Genomic DNA, 17,378 nt, shown 5'->3' with positions numbered 1-17,378 from the left:
AACAATGCTTGCAAACAAACAAAAGTAAGCTACAGATTAAAAGCCCAAAAAAAAGTGAACGAAGACAAAACGAAAAGCAGCCTGCAGCAATTAGGCTATTGTAGAAGGAAAATGTTCTGATAATGTTCAAAAAGGTTTTTTTTTCTTACTTCTCTCATGTTTTCATCGAGAAACCTGAGATGTTTGTGGCGAGGGTCTAGGGCAGACGCGAGAAGAGGAGTTTTCACTGCATTCTCCAAGTTAGCGGTGTTTATTCGTTGCTTGAGAGATGCTGCAACAATGTTCTTGAATTCGGTCACTTTCTGTGACTCTGCACGGCATATTTGAAGTACTGCAGAAGACCGCAGTTCTTAGGGGGCGTTCACTTATCGCGTCTTTAAGCGCTCAAGTTCGTTATTTCCAATGTAGGCGCGCGGTATGCACGCTCATAATGGAAGCGGTGCGATGCGCTCGTTTTTTCCAGGCACGCACCACATCGAGTTAAAAACATCTCAACTTTTCAGAATGCTGCAAGCGCACCGCAGGTCATGTGACAAGAACTAAACATTCAGCTTCTTCCTTTCCCGTAACATCGTTGAAACCTCAGCCAAGATGCAGGAACAGCTGATCATAGCTGTATATGGATTGCCATTTTGAAATAAATTTAGTAGCAGAGCTACTGAAAGCGATTTTTCCTTTGCTGAAATTTCCGCATCTTCATGGAGAGAGCGTGTCATTGTTGCTTAGCAACGGCGGACGCCTCAGGAGCGCTTCTGCCCGAGCGCTTTGGAAAGAAGGAGAAAGCGGCGCGACTAGCGTTTTTAAGCGCGACATGTGAACAGCCCCTTATTCATTCATTAATTATTTTTTCCTTGCATACATCTCCAAATATGCCGTAGAGAATCACAGAAAGTGACCAAATTAGGTTTTGTGAAATTCAAATATAATTTTTATTTATCGAATAGAGCAGAACGAATATTCGAATGTTTGACTATCCGTGCACACCCCTAATTCTAATTATATCTCCAATATATTTTATATATATATATATATATAGGTGTGTATATATATATATATAGGTGTGTATATATATATATATATATATATATATATACATACATACATACACACACACATATACATATATACATATATACATATACATATATATATATATATATATATACATATTTATATATATATTTATATATATATATATAAATATAAATAAATATATTTGTATAAAAAAAGAAAAGAAAAATACAAAAAGATTAGAAAGGTATTTAGATTTTTTTTTTTTTTAAGAATAGAATAGTGAGTGCTAGAGTTCGAGGGTCAAATAAAGATGGAAGAGATGTGTTTTAAGACGATTCTTGAAGATGGCTAAGGACTCAGCTGCTCGGATTGTTTTATTTATTTATTTTTATTTTATGTCTCTTCTATAATTTAGTACTAAGCCAAAAATCAGAAATGTTACCTTTGCAATATTTACTGAACTATAGATGATGTTAATATTAATAATAATAAAAAGAAATTGTGATTAAAACCGCTAAATCATGCACATCACAGCTTAAAACAAAAAAAACAAACCTCATTTAAAATGGAAAATAAAATGGCTGGGCCTGATATAATATTGAGTCTAGTCTCCGAAGGTGGATTTTCTTCAGGATTTCAGGACTTTGCTTGTGTTAGTTCTCAGATTCATGCAGTTATTAGAGAGCTGAGCTTCAGTTCAGATATCAATTCCCTCTCCCATTCAGTTTTTTAAATTTTAATAAAATGAAAACTAAAGGAATTTCAAATCACATGAGCCAATATTTTATTCACAATAGAACATAGATAACGTAGCAAATGTTTAAACTGAGAAATTTTACACATTTATCCACTTAATTAGCTCATTTAAAATTTAATGCCTGCTACAGGTCTCAAAAAAGTTGGCACGGGGGCAACAAATGGCTAAAAAAGCAAGCAGTTTTGAAAAGATTCAGCTGGGAGAACATCTAGTGATTAATTGATATCAGGTCTGTAACATGATTAGCTATAAAAGCTTTGTCTTAGAGAAGCAGAGTCTCTCAGAAGTAAAGATGGGCAGAGGCTCTCCAATCTGTGAAAGACTGCGTAAAAAAATTGTGGAAAACTTTAAAAACAATGTTCCTCAACGTCAAATTGCAAAGGCCTTGCAAATCTCATCATCTACAGTGCATAACATCATCAAAAGATTCAGAGAAACTGGAGAAATCTCTGTGCGTAAGGGACAAGGCCGGAGACCTTTATTGGATGCCCGTGGTCTTCGGGCTCTCAGACGACACTGCATCACTCATCGGCATGATTGTGTCAATGACATTACTAAATGGGCCCAGGAATACTTTCAGAAACCACTGTCGGTAAACACAATCCGCCGTGCCATCAGCAGATGCCAACTAAAGCTCTATCATGCAAAAAGGAAGCCATATGTGAACATGGTCCAGAAGCGCCGTCGTGTCCTGTGGGCCAAGGCTCATTTAAAATGGACTATTTCAAAGTGGAATAGTGTTTTATGGTCAGACGAGTCCAAATTTGACATTCTTGTTGGAAATCACGGACGCCGTGTCCTCCGGGCTAAAGAGGAGGGAGACCTTCCAGCATGTTATCAGCGTTCAGTTCAAAAGCCAGCATCTCTGATGGTATGGGGGTGCATAAGTGCATACGGTATGGGCAGCTTGCATGTTTTGGAAGGCTCTGTGAATGCTGAAAGGTATATAAAGGTTTTAGAGCAACATATGCTTCCCTCCAAACAACGTCTATTTCAGGGAAGGCCTTGTTTATTTCAGCAGGACAATGCAAAACCACATACTGCAGCTATAACAACAGCATGGCTTCGTCGTAGAAGAGTCCGGGTGCTAACCTGGCCTGCCTGCAGTCCAGATCTTTCACCTATAGAGAACATTTGGCGCATCATTAAACGAAAAATACGTCAAAGACGACCACGAACTCTTCAGCAGCTGGAAATCTATATAAGGCAAGAATGGGACCAAATTCCAACAGCAAAACTCCAGCAACTCATAGCCTCAATGCCCAGACGTCTTCAAACTGTTTTGAAAAGAAAAGGAGATGCTACACCATGGTAAACATGCCCCGTCCCAACTATTTTGAGACCTGTAGCAGAAATCAAAATTGAAATGAGCTCATTTTGTGCATAAAATTGTAAACTTTCTCAGTTTAAACATTTGCTATATTATCTATGTTCTATTGTGAATAAAATATTGGCTCATGTGATTTGAAAGTCTTTGTTTTCATTTTATTAAAATTTAAAAAACGTCCCAACTTTTCCGGAATTCGGGTTGTATTAGATCCACTGTGTCTTCAGAAACAGGATTGTGTGTTTTCAGAGAGCCTGTGCTGCGGTGTCGTTTAATTCTAGAGGGTTCTGAATATCTAAACTGGGTTATTTTTATTTGCAGCGGTTGAGGAGCAGGAGGGTGAGTAACTCGGTCACACTCGTGTCATCTGTGCCTTCCACCTATTTCACTGTCACCGGCTGAAATATTACAACAACTCATTTTAGACTTTATCTCCTGCATGCTGATGTTTGTTATCTAATGTAGCCTCATCATTCACTCAGCAGCACGGATCATATTCACATCACTCACCCGATCATACAGGACACAGATCACTCGATGAAGTTCGTCGAGAAGTTGGCTTGAGAAAGCCAGGCCAGAGCGTTTAAAGTTTTCAAATGTTTTATTAGTTTGACAGTTTTTAGTCTGAAATAGATTGCATTTAAAAATTAAAGTCTGAATGTTTTGAAAACAAATAGTCTATTAAAAAACAGATTAGAAATTATAGATAGGTTGTTGCTAATGTGTTACTATGCAGTTGCTAGGGTACTCGGGGTGGTTGCTAGGTTGGTCTGGATGGTTGATAGATAGATGTGTATTAATTGTGTCTAAATTGATTAAAATAGTAAATAGAGAGCAAGCTTCATTTAGTCTCAAGGCATTCTGGGAGTTTAAGTTTGAATAGTCTTGGCTCATCTGAACATTCTGTCAATGTAAGTCTATGGGATTTCTATGATTTTTAATCTTCCGTTTTATGAAAACCATAAATCGGATCGTTCTGAAATGATAGAGTACCTAGCTTCAGATCCGTCTGGAGTTCTGTCCTGAGTTTGGTGGTTCTAGAGTTTAAACTCTAGGAGGAGTTCGAGTCCGTGCATTTAGAAAAGTTGTTTATGTAGCATTTCAGAAAGTTGGCTTCCTCAACTCAGCATAATAACTTGCTGCATACTGAAGATCAGTGTCATGAGTGTTTTTCTGCCCATCATCCCTTGTGCCATGTCTTGTGAGTTCACAGAGATTCTTAGTCAAACATCTGGACACAATTATAAAAAAAAAAATCTTTCTATATATAAATGCTTATTAAAATCAGACTATAAACGGTCTAAGTATGGGCTAATGCACAGCATCTGTACATCCTTCAGTAGTGCTCATGAAGTTAGTGTTCATTCTGTGACTGCATGTGATTACAATCACACTTGCAGAATGAAACTGATTGTTTTGAAGCTTCATTCATAATCACAGACTCATATTTCCAGTCGGCTTTAAAGTGTTTAGCACTGTTTGTGTGTGTTTCAGAGCATCAGGCCATCGTCTCAGACCTTAAGAAACAACAGGAAGAAGAAATCCGGCACATTCAGGTGAGCCCTTGTTTTGTTTTCTCTTTACATCACATCTGTATCATAGTATTATATATATATATATATATAAACAGTACAGACCAAAAGTTTGGACACAAACTGACTCTACAATTTTCATAGTCATGAAAATAAAGAAAACTCTTTGAATGAGAAGGTGTGTCCAAACTTTTGGTCTGTACTGTATATATATATATTTGTCCAGGAAGCGTGGTAATACCATGGTACTTTTTACTATTTAGGTTGAAGCAGCATCGTCACAAGTCCTCATGATAAATCTGAGTGAAATGTCTTTAAATGCAGAAAGTGTCTGTCTGGAGCTGATGGATGCATGGGACGCTTGAGAAGCTCGTCTCATGATTAATTCATCACTTGATTGATCTCATTTCCATATGTGCTCCATATTGAGCCATTATTGGGCTGATTGTGGTGTTTGTTTCGGTGCCCTGCTGCTGGACTAATGTTTAATCGTTCCCAAAGTTTGTTTAATTTCAGAAACAGAAAATAAACATCTGTCATGAGCTCAGGAGAAGTGTGCTTCAGTGTGTACTACCAGCAGAGGGCAGCATCAGTGCATACTTCAGTCCCTCAGACGCTTACTACAGACAGCTAGTGGACCTTCTGTTCTAACAAAGCTTTTACACTATTTCATATTATATACATGCACACAAGTGTTAATTATAATGCTTTCACACATTATTAAATGCTTTATTTAAATTAACTTTTTTAATTAATATTTTTTTCCAAATTTTATATATATTGCACACAAACACACAATTAATTTCTATATTAATTGAAACCGTTGTATACACATTTATTATAATATAAATACTAATATTACACACATTATCACCTATTTATTATGTAATGTTGTAAATGCTTTTTTACAAAATATTATTTAATTTATTAATTGATGCAATTAATTTTAATAAATTATTGGTAAATGTATATTTTCTCATATATATTTATATACACACGCACATATATATATATATATATATATATATATATGCACGCAAAATTTTATATACAGTTAACACTTATGAAATATTACTATGAATAATTGTTTACATATAATATAAAATTGATTTAATTACCTATGATTATTTAATTTTGTTTTCATTTAAATAAGCTTTTATGAAATAAAATTCAAACAATTATTATACAATTATTTAATTGTATGCACACAATTAATGACTAATTTGCATTAATGTTAATATAATTAATAATGTGAATATTTTATCAAATTATTACTATATTTGGAAATTTTTACACAATTGAGTAATTAATAGAGTATAAAACAATCATGCAAGTTATTTTCTTAAATGTTGTAAAATTTTGTAAATGTTTTTTTATTTGAATAGTAAAAAAAAAAAGTAAGTATCTTATTTTTATTATTAAATACATATATATTAAAATTTTAGCCTGGCATCATGTATACTCATTCAAAACGTCTGTCAGAGACAAGCTGGGTGACGCTCACTCTTTGTTCATTCTCTCCGTGTTTCTCATTACACATCAGTGCTGTTCTCTATTAGGTCCTGTGAAGCCTCTGAATTCGGAGGATTGCGGGCATCTGTTGTCATGTTTTGAGTCAGTTGAGTCAATCTATTGTCCATTGTTTCTTCCCACAGGAAACTCGTTTAACTGTGTGAATCCAGTGGAAGAGAAACCCAGGTTTATGTCTGTTTCTGTATGCTTTTCGTCACGCCTGTCTCTGTCTCTGCAGGAGGAGTCGGTGATAAAGACAGTGCATCTGAAGCAGGAGCACGTCTGCGTGATCGAGCAGCTGGAGCAGACCATTGAAGACCTGCGCTGTAAGATTGCTGAGCTGGAGAAACAGCAGCCTCTGCTGGAGCAGGAGGTGCAGACACAAGACCAGGAGTGTGGAGGAGAGGAGCGCCTCCTCCCAGACGTCTGCCATGTGGACCTACAGACAGAGAACACTGTGCTGCTGCCGCTGGAGGCCAAATCAGTGCAGACGTCTCCTATGGACGAGAGCTTTAGGTTTAAAGTGCCTCCTGTGGAGGTGCAGGGGCCCGGAAGGAGTGACTCCTCACTGCCATCAGAAACTGAGAGTGTTTCTCAAGCGTTTGTGTGCATGTGTCAGCAGCAGCCGGGCACTTCAGTGCCTCCTCCACCTCCTCCTCCATCCGGGATGTGTGCACCTCCTCCTCCACCTCCGCTTCCAGGAATGAGCGCTCTTCCTGCACCGCCTCCTCTCCCGGGAATGGGTGCACCTCCTCCACCTCCTCCTCTCCCGGGAATGGGTGCACCTCCGCCTCCTCTCCCGGGAATGGGTGCACCTCCTCCTCCGCCTCCTCTCCCGGGAATGGGTGCACCTCCTCCTCCACCTCCTCTCCCGGGAATGGGTGCACCTCCTCCTCCACCTCCTCTCCCGGGATTGGGTGCACCTCCGCCTCCACCTCCTCTCCCGGGAATGGGTGCACCTCCGCCTCCTCCTCTCCCGGGAATGGGTGCACCTCCGCCTCCTCCTCTCCCGGGAATGGGTGCACCTCCTCTTCCAGGTATATCTGCACCTCCTCCTCCTCCAGGTCCTCCCCTGACCTTCGGTCTGGGTTCTCTGCCTCCTCCGCTCCCGATGGGTCTGTACGCGTTAGGAGCAGCACAGGAGAAACCTCCTCGTAAAAGCCTGGTGGAGCCGCCGAGACCCATGAAACCGCTGTACTGGACTCGTATTCAGCTGCACACCAAAAAGTACTGCACTGCTTCACTTTTTTACAGTCATTTCTTTATTTTGCACTGATTTACACAAATTACCAAGCTGATGGCCAAAGTACCATAGTCACTGTAGTTTTTAGGGGTGTTTGATGAGGCATCACTGTTGCTCACTAGTGCTCATAGTTGGTGATTTGAGTGATAAGGCTTTCACCCGCTGAATCATAATAATAATCTACATACCAGAAAATCACTCTCTTCATGCCAGACAGGAAGAAAGCACCTAAAACACCCTAGCAACCAGGATGCCATGCCCTAGCAACACCTTGATTTAAAAACCAGTGACTCTCACAATCGATGTAAATAAGTGTAAGTGATTAACAGATGCAAATGTTTAATCTTAACACGTTGAATGTGCATTCGATTTCAGACGATAATCAGAACTATTTTTTATTTGATTTTTATAAAAATATATTTAGCGTTCAGGTGAGAATTTTTTTATTTGTCATTAACTGCATCATTGCAAAATATTTTAATAATAGTCCTGACATTAATAAGAACATAAATTATCTTTCTGAAAAATATACTGCATTTATTAATTGTTTTCACCTGCACATGGGGTGTGTGATTCACCAGATTCACTTTTGATGTTGGACAGGAAAAAAACACCCTAGCAACCAGGATGCCTTGCCCTAGCAACATCGTTAACCGCCCAAATCATGAAGTCTTTCACAGTGAACGTTGATTAGAGTGTAAACAATTTTATTCTGTGAGCAGAAATAGTGTTGTGATAAGAGAGACATTAAACAAACCGAGCGATGGAGGAATTAATCAATTACCCAGTTTACAGAACGACATCACTGACCAATCACAATCAAGTGTTCCAGAGAGATGCGACATCTAATCAGATGAGCTAAATTAAAAGCAGTTAATGTTCGAAATGTGTCTAATTTGCTTTGATTCATATTCCTCTTCAGATATTTAATTTGTTGGTAAAGCAGGTGTTTTCCTCTGCAGGGATTCTCATTCTGTTGTGTGGGATAAGATCGAGGAGCCATCCGTGGATTTTGATGAGTTTGTCGAACTCTTCTCCAAAACAGCAGTGAAAGAGAAGAAGAAGCCTCTCTCAGACACCATCAGCAGGTCAAAGACCAAGCAGGTGAGCGTTTATGTCTGCAAAAGCCCCTTAGCTGTTATAAATTCACTGTAAACCACGGCTTCTTGGGGCATGTTGCTTTATTCCCCCCCGAGTCAGAATGTTTTATGCTTTCCTGTGAACAGACCGGAGGTTAACCGCACTAATGGTAGTCCAGCTCTGCATTTGCATATTTACAACTGCTCCATTAACATAACACAGGTTTTTTTTCTAAGCGTTCCCTGTGTGTCTCGTCTGTCTGACCATCAGCGGTTGGAGGCTGAGAGGATGTGGCAGCAGTGCATTCTGGGACGGATCGAGTTTATTAAAAAGGGGAGATGTCGGGTTCCTCTGATCCTGAAGGAATGAGGCTGTTTGAGCTGGTTGGTGTTTGAGATGGTAATTCTGGAGAGCCGTGTCCTTCAGTGATGCTCTCGTCATGTCTGAGGCGTCCGGAAAATCAGCGGCTGCTTCGGTTTAACCCTCGTACACATCAGGATCTGATTTGACTGGAAGAAATGCATTAACATTTCTAAAAAATGCATGCTTTAAATACCTCATAATACATGTCTTTTCTTTTTTTTTTCAGATTTTTTACAATCTTTTTACAATTTTTTTTTAAAGCGATTTAATCATTTTCGTGTTCGGGTCATTTTTGACCCGGGCTTGTGTGGAGCACCATTCGGTGCCAAAAATACTTCGTAAAATTATTAATGTAATTATATTCATGTCTGATGACTTTTGTCATGTGAAAGTAAAAGTTTATCCAAGTAAAATTATTTTTTCAGAGTAATATTAGTTGTTTTTTCATTTTTTGTTAGAATTATGTATGTTTCATAACCTCTGACTGTTTTTGAGCAATCATGAGTTAAAAATAGAATTAAATTCATTCATTCCAATCATTATAGGTTCTTATAATTTTTATAAAATATAGATATATTGAAATGAGATAAATTTTTGCATCAATGTTAAGTTTTTTGTGTATGTGTGTTTAATGAGCTAATTAATGTAGAACCAATGTTTCTAATAACATTGGTTCTACAGTTTTTGAAACTCACTCATTAATGATTAGTCACTGATCGATACAATACGATTTTGGGTGAAATTATAACAATTCTTCAGGTCCAGCCAGTCTCAGAAAGCAGAAATAGTCTGCAGATTTTGAACTGACTAAAAGCAGCCGTGTTTTGGCTCTCATGTTTTAAACATGACGGAATAATGAGTGAAATAATTGGAGACTCGTTTCCGTGTCTGTCAGGAGTTGCCCGGCAACATTTTTCTTTGATAGAGTAACATGTTTTGTTTGGTCTAATTGCCTGCAGTTGATAATTGTTGCATTTTACTCTGTAATGTGACCTATTCAGGGTTCATGCAATATAAGAGCGCTTTTTCTCCGCCGATTGCTCATAGCTGGCATTTTTTGCGGAAGGAAAGGTTTGAAGGTTGATTAGAAGCATGGAGAGAGCGTGTGGACGCTTGCATGGCTCTGCTTCTGTCTGCTTTGTGTTTTTGGCAGCGGAATCAACAGCAGAAAAAACCATCAAGAGTCTTTTAAAGCTCATTTGTTTGCCAGAGTTTCCGGTCGAGTTAAAACAAACGTTTCTCATGCGGTTCTGGAGATCTCTGCAGGAATCTTCTCCTCTGCGGCAGCTTCCGGTTTCAGATCGGCTGAATTGTTGTTCAGGATCCAGATCTGTATTGTGGCTTGGTTCCTCTCTCCTCTGCTCTTCATCACCTCTCAGCTCATTGTCCTCATGACCGATAAAGATCAGCTCAATGAATTGGCTTTTGTTCTTCAAGCCGAAAACACTTTCCCTTTCAAATCAAGACGTAATAAGCAAATAGATGCAATTACACACACAGACGCTGTAGTGATCTGATGATTGTCGCACTCGTCCGACATTGAGTCTTGTTTAATAAATATGAGGATCAGAGCTTCACATTAGTAATTGGAAGTAATTCATCTTTGTGTCTGACAGCATCTTTAATGCGTGACTTGATAATAGAGCACCTCAAGTGGTTTATATTTACTCCCACATTCGATGGGTTTAATGACTGTGTGTGTGTGTGTGTGTGTGTGTTGTAGGTGGTGAAGCTGCTGAACACCAAGCGTTCTCAGGCCGTGGGGATCCTGATGTCCAGTTTACATCTCGACATGAAGGACATTCAGCACGGTCAGAACCGTTTGTCTTTTTCTCCTCTAATGCACAGCTTTCTGTTATTCTGCCTCTTCATATTTACTCTGTAGTTGGAGTTAAATGTTTGTTCGTGTTTTGTGACGAGTGGTTTGCGGTCACCGGCGGGTCGAGGTGGACGTAAGGCTGAGGTTTTGTTCTGGCGAGCTCGTTTCCTGTTTTCTTTTCCACGCTGGCGTCTGAATGTGTGGTGTCTGGGCATTGACGTGTTCTCTGGGCGCAGCGAGGGTTTCCTGATGCTCTGATAGGCCGCAGGTCAACCCTAAACATGAACCTCTCAGGCCTTCAGATCCCTGCTGGACTTGTTTTTAGAAATATCTTCCTTCAAACATAATTTTAGTAATCAATCATGCTGCAGGGCACCCACTTAAAATAAGAGTTTTAATGATGTGAGGCCAGATTTACAGTTTTTAAAAAAATATTTTTTAACTTTTATAAAACTTTAAAACATTCATTCGTCTAATTTTATGTATTTCATTAAATTAACATTACTAAATGTAATTAGTTTAAAATAAATACATTTTAATAAATTGTATTAATTTTATTCATTGTTTTTCACACCATTAATATAGTCGTTTTATCTGGAATGATACTTAATCATAAAGCAGACTAACTCCTACATGAACTAACATTCAGATTTAAAAGTGTAATAACATTGGTCCATGTGCTGCTGTGTAATTGTGTCTGTCACAGATGGTCCAGACGAGTGTCTTTAAGTGTAAATTGCTATTTCTTGTAATATCAGAGTTGTGTTATGATGGGATGTTGGTCGGATGAACTCATGTTTCATGTCTCTCGTCTCAGACAGAAATGTGCTTGGAATGCCGGCAGAACTTGTGCTTGATTTCCATCTAATCAGTGTGTGTTTATGCGTTTGCGAGCTCTCATGCACACGGTTTCTGTGTGTGTGTGTGTGTGTGTGTGTGTGAGGAATTCAGGCCTCGTCTGTCGTATGATGTTGTGAAGCTCAAATCGAACGCAGACATGTGATGTCATGATGGTGTTAATTACACACGGACTGCGTTCCTTCCTAATACACACTCAGAGCCGTTCAAATCACACACAAATGTTGAATTTTTATGCAGCTTTTGAAAGCTGTGATGCTGGTTTTTTTTCAACCACTTATGGGAATTTTCAACCATCCATAAATTCCTCATTAATAAAATAAGGTTTGCACTCCTTTTTTTTATTTTATTTTTTTACTTTTTGGATGCATTTAAAAACAAAAAGGATTTTCTTTTTTTTTTTTTTATTCTGCTCTATTCTACCCTGCTACCATTTGTCAAATTAAAAAGCTTTACATTTTCTACTAAGAATCTTATCTATGATCTGCAACCGAAGATTATTCATCGCTAAATGAACTGTAAAACTCAGCTGTAACTTTTCTGAGTATATTAATTTTGTTTAACTTATAAATATTTATGAATATTAAATATACATTATTTGAATCATTGATGTTGAAGTCTAAAGGGATATGAGGCTACTGTTTTTAAATCTGATTCAGCTGCTGATTCCGGTCTAATGTGTGAATCTCTTTGTAATGTGTGTGTGTGTGTGTGTGCAGCGATCCTGAATCTGGATAACACTGTGGTTGATCTGGAGACGTTACAGGCGCTCTACGAGAACGTAAGCAGATCCCTCTCTCTCGCTCTCTCTCTGCCTCTCTCTCGCTCTCTGTCTGTCTCTCTCTCTCGCTCTCTCTCTCTCTCTCTCTCTCTCTCTCTCTGCCTCTCTCTCGCTCTCTCTCTTTCTCTCTCTCTCTCTCGCTCTCTGTCTGTCTCTCTCTCTCTCTCTCTCTCTGTCTCTCTCTCTCTCTCTCTCTCTGTCTCTCTCTCTCTCTCTCTCTCTGTCTCTCTCTCTCTGCCTCTCTCTCGCTCTCTCTCTTTCTCTCTCTCTCTCTCGCTCTCTGTCTGTCTCTCTCTCTCTCTCTCTCTCTCTCTCTCTCTCTCTCTCTCCTTGTTTTGTTTTGTTTTCATGCATCACAATTGCTCATATTTAGAACAGTCCCCTAATAAATGTAATGTGCTCTTAACATCCTCAGATCGTGCTAAACCTCTAAATCATGCACATGCCGAATCCTGAAATCTACTAATTTCAAAAGTTGAGAGAGCATCGCTGCAGGAATGAACGCTGTGTCTCATAAAGACATGCGTTTAAAATCGCCCCATTTGAGCAGAGCATTCAGTCATGTGCTTTAAGAAGCAAAAAAATGCTTTTGTTTCAGTATGCAAGCTGCTTTTTCATAAATATCACTTATTTATTTTAAAGCATCATGTGCCAAATCATTAGAGGACTTGCGATTCATTCTTCTGAGAGTCTTTCTGTCAGCGGAGGCAGAAACATTAAGATGTTTTTGTCTGGCTCACGCCGTAATTATGGAATCCAGACCTGTTCAAATGGCAAAAAAAAGAAAAACATACAGTCAGACTGCAGTAATGCACCTAATGATGGCTCTAATGTGTTTTTCTCTGCTTTTCTGAGTGTGAGTTTCCCGTCTGGCCCGTGTGCAGATGTCAGTCCTGCCGCTCGTGTCGTATCTGTATATTGTCTTTTGATATCTGCCTTTGAGTTTGTGTTTGAAGGCCGAGCGCTGAAAGCTGCTTCATATTAACTATATTTACACTTAAGAACGCAGTAAATGGGATGCAGAGCGTCTAATCACCGCGTTTGAAGTGCTGTGTGTGTGTATATGTGCTGTGATGGATCTCCTGATGACGCTTAATGGAGCCCGAGACTTTTCCAGAGTTTATATTCACGCCTGAGCCGTACACACACTCTTCTGAACGAACGTGTTTGTCTTAGCCTCATTTTTCTCTGAGAGCGAGAGAGCCGTTTTCTGTCTTTGATCACCTTCCTGATGTCCTCAGCTGTGCGTCTCGCTGCGTTTGATCTCGGCTGCTGTGTTTATGAAGGTATTCGTTCTGCAGTTCTGCTCGCAGAGAAACTGATTCTCTTACGCACGTAGTGAGTGATCATAAGACGGGAAAACTTTAGCCTAAATTTATTACTTCAACTTTGGCTTTGAAATTACCGCAAAAGATCATTTAAAGTCATAATTATGCTAAATGAGAAAAACATTTGAAAAGAAAAAGTAGCTTTAGGAATAAATATTTTGAAAATAATTATTTTGATTTACCATTGCATTAAAGAATGACCATATTTTTCATTATAAATGTTTTTTTAAATATGAAATATAAAAAAATTAAATGATACTCTAAATATTAAACTACAAGAGCCAATAGGTGGCAGCAAATCGTGGCCTAACAAGTGAGTCATTGAATCATTCATTCAAAACGATTCGTTCAGATAACTGATTCGTTCGGCAACTAAGCTGACTGCCTTCATAAATGAGTCACTGAATTATTCACTCACTGGATTTAATTCAAAGCACTCATTCAGAAGTGAAGAAAGTTGCTGTCTTTTTATTTAGGAGTCATTTGATCATTTACTCACTTGATTTGTTCAAAAACGCATTCATTCCCATATTTAATAGATCTTCACATAATTACACAGAATCACGTGATGAGGGTCTGTTGCTGATGCGGTGCATGTCTCTCTTTCTCCGTCTGTCTGTCTCTCCATCATTTCTGTCGTCTGTCCATCTGTCTGTCCGTCCATTTCTTTCTGTCTGTCATTTGTGTGTCTGTCGGTCACATCTGGTTGTTTGTCGTACTTTCACAATTTGCGGCCCTGAAACTCTATTTCTGTTGTTCTTTAGCTCAGCGAGAAGGAAACTCGAGAGACGTTGTGGCTTTTATTGGAAACTGGTTTCCTAATGACTTTGATTACACTCAAACAAACTCTAATAATAATGTGGCTAAACGCAAAGAACACCAGCGTGCATATTTGTGTAAAATACACAAGTCTGACCGACTTTCTGACAGTCTGATCTGTATTCTGACCCATGAGTCACGGTTTTATTCTGTCAGCTCATAGTCCAGAAGCCTCCGTGTTTTTGAGTTGTGCGCTTACAGTTTAGTTGTGTGTTGTGGTTTCAGAGAGCCCAGCATGATGAGCTGGAGAAAATCGAGAAACACATCAAATCCTCAAAAGACAAAGAAGGAAACAAACCTCTGGACAAACCCGAACAGTGAGGCTAAAAACACACACACAGTTCATATAAACATGGAACTGATTGAATTTATTGATCAAAACATCTGCTGTTCAACACTTCTAATAGATCTGTTTGATCCTCACAGGTTTCTCCATCAGCTCTCCCAGATTCCTAATTTCTCCGGACGAGTCTTCTGTATTCTCTTTCAGTCGACCTTCACTGAATGCATCTCGTCTGTTCAGCGCAAACTCCAGATTCTGCAGAGAGTCTGCAAGGTACTTCAGTACGATTGCAACGGCAATCGATTCATTTGAATCAAATTGGTGAATCAAGCATCATTGGTGTGAATCGGTCAGATAACTCACTGCTCACTGATTCGAATCCAGTAATGATGGATAACCGATGTCTCACACATATATGTAGTCCGGTTTTGTCCCTGAATCCAGTTTCCGGGCTTCTCTCTCCAGGCTCTTCAGAGCGGTTCTGGAGTGCTGAAGGTTCTCGGATTGGTTCTGGCCTTCGGGAACTTCATGAACGGAGGGAATCGCACCAGAGGACAGGCAGATGGCTTCACGCTGGACATTCTGCCCAAACTCAAGGATGTCAAGAGCAGCGTAAGACACACACACACACACACAGTTTAGACGCTATCACACTTCTTGATTTATTCCGTGGGTTTTCTCCTGTGATTTTCAGGACAACAGTAAGAGTCTGATGTCATATATCGTCGCTTACTACCTGAGACACTTTGATGAGGTGAGATTAATTTATGATGCTCTCATAGAACAAGAACATCTTCAGAAAGCCTTGAGTGTCCTCGTGTGTGTGTGTGTGTGTGTGTGTGTGTGTGTGTTTCAGGACGCGGGCAGGGAGACGTGTGTGTTTCCTCTCCCAGAACCTCACGACCTGTTTCAAGCCTCTCAGATGAAGTTTGAGGACCTGACTAAAGATCTGCTGAGACTCCGGAAAGATCTGAGAGGTAAAAAGACACAAACAGCTTACTGTGAATTGACTAGAGATCAGAATATGACAGAATCATGTAATTACCCAGAACACCCTGCAAACATCAGTGTTAAAGGAAAATAACCATCTGCTAATCAAACTGGTTTATCGCTGGATGAGTCTGGTGTTTTCTGTGTTTTGTTTCTCGAGTCATGAACCCGGCCGGTCTAATGGCTTCTGCCCAGACTGTTTCCCGTGAACATAATTGGACTAATTGCTGCATGTTTCAGCAGAGAATGAAAGCTCGCTCTCTGGGAAGGAAGTGTATTTTCCCCTCGCTCTCTTTATTCTCTGAGGTTCACAGGTTAACGTGTTTGATTCGTCTAATCCGGAGTGAACCGATCCGCTCCAGACAGACCTTTCAGATAATGCTGTGTGTTGGGCCCAGAATGCCTCAAAATAAATTATTTGATAAAACAAAAATACAGTAAAAACAGTAAAATTGTGAAATATTATTCTACTGTAAATCAGCTGTGTTCTGTGTGAATCTGTGTTAAAGTGTAATTTATTTCTGAGATGCTCCGCTGTATTTTCAGCATCATTCCTCCAGTCTTCAGTGTCACATGATCTTCAGAAATCAGAATAATATGATTTTTTTTCATGATTGCCATTTTGAATGTAAATCTGAAGGGGTTTGTTCATGAAACAAGCAGAATCAGTTCATCAAGTCATACACTTGTGTTTGTGTTTGAGGAATGAGGCCCAGTGTGTGTCGTGTGTATTTAGAAAGGATTCTTTACTCAATGTAAATGTTGTATTTCCCAGCATCCACTGCGGAGGTGGAGAAGGTGTGCTCGGTCTCTTCTGAAGAGCATCTGCAGCCGTTTAAAGACAGGATGGAGGTGTTTGTGATTGAAGGTGAGTGAGTCTGATGATGCAGTGAATGTGGGAATGATGGGATTTTCCTTCAGTGTGACTGGTGTCAATTAAACGAGGGAATTCCTGGGATTCCTGAGAATCCGCTTCATTCGCCGGCGTTTCTGCTGCCGCGGGTGAAAATCACAGGCCTGACTGCTATTAGCAGAAGCGTCGCGACCTCTAGAGCCGCGAGCATGAGATTCTGCTGACCCCGGAGTAGCATTAATCTGAGTCTCTGACCCCTGGACCAGAGGTCCACACACACACACACACACACACACACACACACACGTCTGTCTGTCTGTCTGTCAGGAGTACTGTGTGTGTGTGTGTGTGTGTGTGTGTGTGTGTGGATTTGTGGTTTTTCATGGTGTCGAACCCTTAACTACTACCGGCCTCAATTTGTCAAAGAGCACCTTGAGTCATGACCCCTGCTGACCCCTGCACTTCTGAGGAAGCCTCTCTCTCTCTTCTCTTCTCTCTCTCTCTCTCACTCTTGCGCTCTCTCTCTCTTCTCTCGCGCTCTCTCTCTCTCTTTTCTTGCTCTCTCTCTCTCTCTTGCTCTCTCTTTTTTGCTCTCTCTCTCTCTTTTCTTGCTCTCTCTCTCTCTCTCTCTCTCTCTCTCTCACTCTTGCTCTCTCTCTTCTCTCTCTCTCTCTCTCTCTTTTCTTGCTCTCTCTCTCTCTTGCTCTCTCTTTCTTGCTCTCTCTCTCTTCTTGCTCTCTCTTTTCTTGCGCTCTCTCTCTCTCGCTCTCTCACTCTTGCTCTCTCTCTTCTCTCTCTCTCTCTCTCTCTTGCTCTCTC

At 39.8% G+C, this 17,378-nt stretch overlaps 1 protein-coding gene across 4 annotated transcripts in view; it reads left to right on the top strand.

Moving 5' to 3' along the window:
* Positions 1 to 17,378, top strand: part of fmn2b (formin 2b) — a 42,258-nt gene that overhangs the window by 13,117 nt on the left and 11,763 nt on the right. For 3 of the 4 annotated variants that reach the window (XM_059531496.1, XM_059531497.1, XM_059531494.1), the window contains exons 5-16: positions 3,420 to 3,437; positions 4,593 to 4,654; positions 6,381 to 7,369; positions 8,348 to 8,489; positions 10,552 to 10,639; positions 12,225 to 12,286; positions 14,659 to 14,750; positions 14,860 to 14,989; positions 15,182 to 15,328; positions 15,411 to 15,470; positions 15,573 to 15,693; positions 16,482 to 16,574. In XM_059531496.1, coding sequence (XP_059387479.1) covers positions 3,420 to 3,437; positions 4,593 to 4,654; positions 6,381 to 7,369; positions 8,348 to 8,489; positions 10,552 to 10,639; positions 12,225 to 12,286; positions 14,659 to 14,750; positions 14,860 to 14,989; positions 15,182 to 15,328; positions 15,411 to 15,470; positions 15,573 to 15,693; positions 16,482 to 16,574 — 2,004 coding nt within the window. The remainder of the gene's footprint in view (positions 1 to 3,419; positions 3,438 to 4,592; positions 4,655 to 6,380; positions 7,370 to 8,347; positions 8,490 to 10,551; positions 10,640 to 12,224; positions 12,287 to 14,658; positions 14,751 to 14,859; positions 14,990 to 15,181; positions 15,329 to 15,410; positions 15,471 to 15,572; positions 15,694 to 16,481; positions 16,575 to 17,378) is intronic. The other variant, XM_059531495.1, reaches the window with a different exon arrangement.

Source organism: Carassius carassius, chromosome 39 (assembly GCF_963082965.1).
Source record: "Carassius carassius chromosome 39, fCarCar2.1, whole genome shotgun sequence".
Lineage (NCBI taxonomy): Eukaryota > Metazoa > Chordata > Actinopteri > Cypriniformes > Cyprinidae > Carassius > Carassius carassius.
The sequence above is the reverse complement of the archived record's forward strand: the minus strand, read 5'-3'. Positions and strand labels throughout refer to the sequence as shown.